Below are 3,590 nucleotides of genomic sequence, written 5' to 3' on the forward strand. Positions count from 1 at the left end.
CTGTGTCTTCTAATTTTCTAGAAAAACCAAGTTCAAGGCACACGCATAGCTATGTACTGCTGTGCGGGAAGATGGGAAATATGCCTACCCCTTCTTGACTGACAATTTGTATGGTCCTTTACAAACGTTACGTATAAAAGCTTAACGTGTCTCAGACACGTTAAGCTTTTCGCGGAATCGTGTCTCATACAGGCTCTCGGGTTTGGGGGGTTAATTGTTTTGCTCTAATCGGCTTTCTATTTGCTGTACTCGGGGTCATGGATAGTCGGGCCTCGAGAAAAATGCAAATGCTGCCAAGTTTGGGACATCGAATATTCTCTTTACGCAATCGGATGGGGGCAAAAATTGTGCTGTTCATTGAAAAGAGTCGGGCGCGATGAGAAGGATCAGGGTTGCTTAAAGCCGGCAAAATACGAAGCTCAAACAGGAAATCATCGACATGCATTTAGACTTCGTTGTTGCATACACTCGGCGTGCGCATTAAATAAACCACGCTGAACCCAGATTTCCTTCATAATCATGCTGTGACTCACATCATTATTACTACTGTAATACGTCACAGCTTTTGAGTAAACTACTGTATTGCCAGCTCATCGGGCACCTGTGTCCAATCCAACACCGGGTATAGCCGCTACTGTACTAGTAGGTCGGGTTCTAGATCGCGAACTTTGCTGCTAACGTAATCTCAGCCCCGCGAAGCCTTAGTAATTATGTCGGAAGAGTTTCAATAATGCGTTTTTCTTTGAACAGGTAGCCAGAAACGTGTCAGTGCTGCGTAAAGTATGATCATGTACCAGTACATTATTGGCCATTTGCAACCCGGGTTGTATTTCTTGAAATCCGAAGCTACGATTGGCTGTCTTCTCGGTATCAGCCAGATCTGAGGTCGATACCGTGCCTAGATGTGGAGTGCCGTTTGCAACTATCGTTGCATGTACGGTAGCGTGAACGGTCGACTTTTGCAACCCTAGTATACAAATTTCAAGTCAAGCTACCGATAGTGAAGCTAAGTCACGGTTGCAAACGAGAGGGTACACAGCTCGTATACAAAAACTAAGTCATGGTTGCAACGTGAAAGATTCAGTTTGAAAATACAATCCACCACAATGAGCACTAGCCGCTACAAGGCAGAGCTCGTAAAGTTCATGTCGTTCAAGGACGACAAGGAGTACACTGCTAACCACGAATTCACGCCAGCGGACCTCCTCAGTATCACGCCTGGACTGCTGTGCCGCTGGATGAACACGCGGGCCTACGGAGATTCAGAGCCCAGCGAAGACATGAGGCCTGTTCACCTTCGGTCGAGCACGCTGGAGTTCGCCAAGAAAGCCATCTCAGCGTACATGCCTAGGATCAACGCACCATGGGACCCCGTGGCCATGCAAGGCAATCCAACACGCTCCGATGATGTCAACAAGCTCATAAAAAGAGTCAAGCGCTTTGAAGTTCGTCGGGAAGGTGCTGAGTCAAAAGCTCGTCGCTCTTTTGAATTTGATGAATTCATGAACGTGTTGACGCTGGTAAGATCGCTGCATTCACGCTCTGATGAACAACTCATGGTTAGCAGTGTTTTGACACTGCAGTGGCATATTGTTGCTCGCATCGACGACATGATGAAGCTTCAATTTAACAATTTCACTCACAACACTCAGTACCCGTCTACTATTCTATGTCAAATGCGATGGTCGAAAAATATATCCGAAGAGAGAGACGCTCCGGAACAGATTGTGGTTGGTAGTATGGATCCCAGAATGTGTCCCCTGCTCAATCTTGCAGTATACATCGAGGCAACGGTGAATGTGGCAAGATCTTCTTTCTTATTTGGAAATCCAAACGATGGAGATCGAGTGGTGAGGCGTTTTCTAGCTGATACAATTAAAAAATCGGAATTTAAGTCGTTGAAGACGGGAAAGCTGGGAACGCACAGCTTCCGTAAAGGTGCTGCTACTTATGCGACTCGTAGTGGTGTATCTAAAGACTTTGTCAATCGGCGAGGACGGTGGAGAACTCGCAAAGGCGTCGTCGACGTGTATATCGACAACACTCAGCCTTATCCGGACGCATGCACCGCCGCAGTCCTTGCTGGTCCAGCTGGACCTTGCTTTTACTCGCTGAAAGAGGGCATGCGGTGTGTCACTACACCACTTCTCGTCGACGAGATTGCTCCAACAATTAAACAGGTCATGGGAGAGCCAATAGCAAAAACATTGGCACAGGTGTTACTGTGGGCTGCGCTGGAGACGGATTCCAGCTTTAATTATTGTCTTCTTCCGGAAAAGCTGAAAAAAAGAATTTTACGGGCTTACATTAACGCCGGTGGAAGTACGAATTTGAATCCGATTCAAAGACAAGAATTTTATGTCTTGGGGGACGGGTCTCAGCTCAATCTCGTCGTTATTGACAAAACGCAAGAAGTGGAATCTGGTGTTGGTAGTATTGTTTCTGCAAGAAGTGCATTGGTAGCGGGCTCCAATGGACAGGGGACTCAACGTGAAATGGCTGCTGTACAATCTCAAATAGCGTCTGGCCGTCGCTACATGGCAGAGGTTATGAATGAAGTACTGCGGTCCCGAAGCGAGTCACATCGAGAGATGCAAAAGATACAAGCTATCTTGAGACGGATAGCCATGCAGCCGTTCACACCTCGTACTACTGATGGGCACGGAGTACCGTATCCACCAACAAACACTGCTCAAGGTGGATTTCGTGGACAAAACGCGGCACGTCTTTCAAAGAGACCTAAAGACCTGTATGAACTTTGGCACGAGTATCAGCTCGGATCCGGTGGGCTAAAACCAGCTAAGGAGTTTACATCCATTGAGCGAGGCGCAAACAAGTTCGCCTACTCCAGGCGGAAAGTCTTCTGGGATGTTATTTCTCAATTGGTTCGCTCTGGACACACTAGCGACTCTGCAATAGATAGAGTGTATCAAACGTACGGTAGGAATCTCTCTGTGTCTAGTATTTTAGTTAAACTTCGTACAGATCGTAGACGTGGAGGACATCCAAGTCTGCGATTGTAGCACTTCAACACGGTTCAATTCAGCCAATCAAACCTTATCCTTCGAAATATTAGCCTATCAAAACTATGGTTGCAATCCAAGTTGCATAAATGACCAATATTTATACAGTACCTGTTGCGGCAAACCCGAACTTTGCCTGGTGCTCCAGGTTTTGTCATATTTAATCTTTGATGAAATGATTACATAGTATGAGCTGTGGACACCTGCACATAATGCTGGGTTTTAGCAATTGATGATACGTTAGCATTCTTACTTCCAAATTGCTGGTTGAACATTGATCTACGTGATACCGTTTTGTGTGGCCTAGAACATGGAGTAATACTTTCCGAGCAAAATCCCTAAACACTTATCTTGACCAAAAGCTAGCATAATCCAGAGCTGTTTCACCAGAACATGGTTGGTCCGTTTTCAAAATAAAAAATCCGTTCTTAGAACGTGTTTTGTTGGTCCTTTTCAGACCGAAGACGCTTCTTACCTTTAAAAAAAATAAATGTTATAAGGCAACCCAGTCGTGCTTCTTCCTTTAACCTCGCTTTCTCATATCTAAGGTATATACAAAATTATGAG

General features: G+C 45.6%; 1 protein-coding gene across 1 annotated transcript; it reads left to right on the forward strand.

Moving 5' to 3' along the window:
• Positions 1-1,106: 1,106 nt before the first annotated feature.
• Positions 1,107-2,944, forward strand: PITG_14753 (uncharacterized protein; the record flags this gene model as incomplete). The annotated part of the gene is made up of 5 exons (XM_002898583.1): positions 1,107-1,965; positions 2,017-2,426; positions 2,481-2,635; positions 2,738-2,836; positions 2,926-2,944. The coding sequence occupies 5 exons, from the start codon at positions 1,107-1,109 to the stop codon at positions 2,942-2,944; spliced, it is 1,542 nt and encodes a 513-aa protein (XP_002898629.1).
• Positions 2,945-3,590: the final 646 nt, after the last annotated feature.

Source organism: Phytophthora infestans, genomic scaffold (assembly GCF_000142945.1).
Source record: "Phytophthora infestans T30-4 supercont1.36 genomic scaffold, whole genome shotgun sequence".
NCBI lineage: Eukaryota > Oomycota > Peronosporomycetes > Peronosporales > Peronosporaceae > Phytophthora > Phytophthora infestans.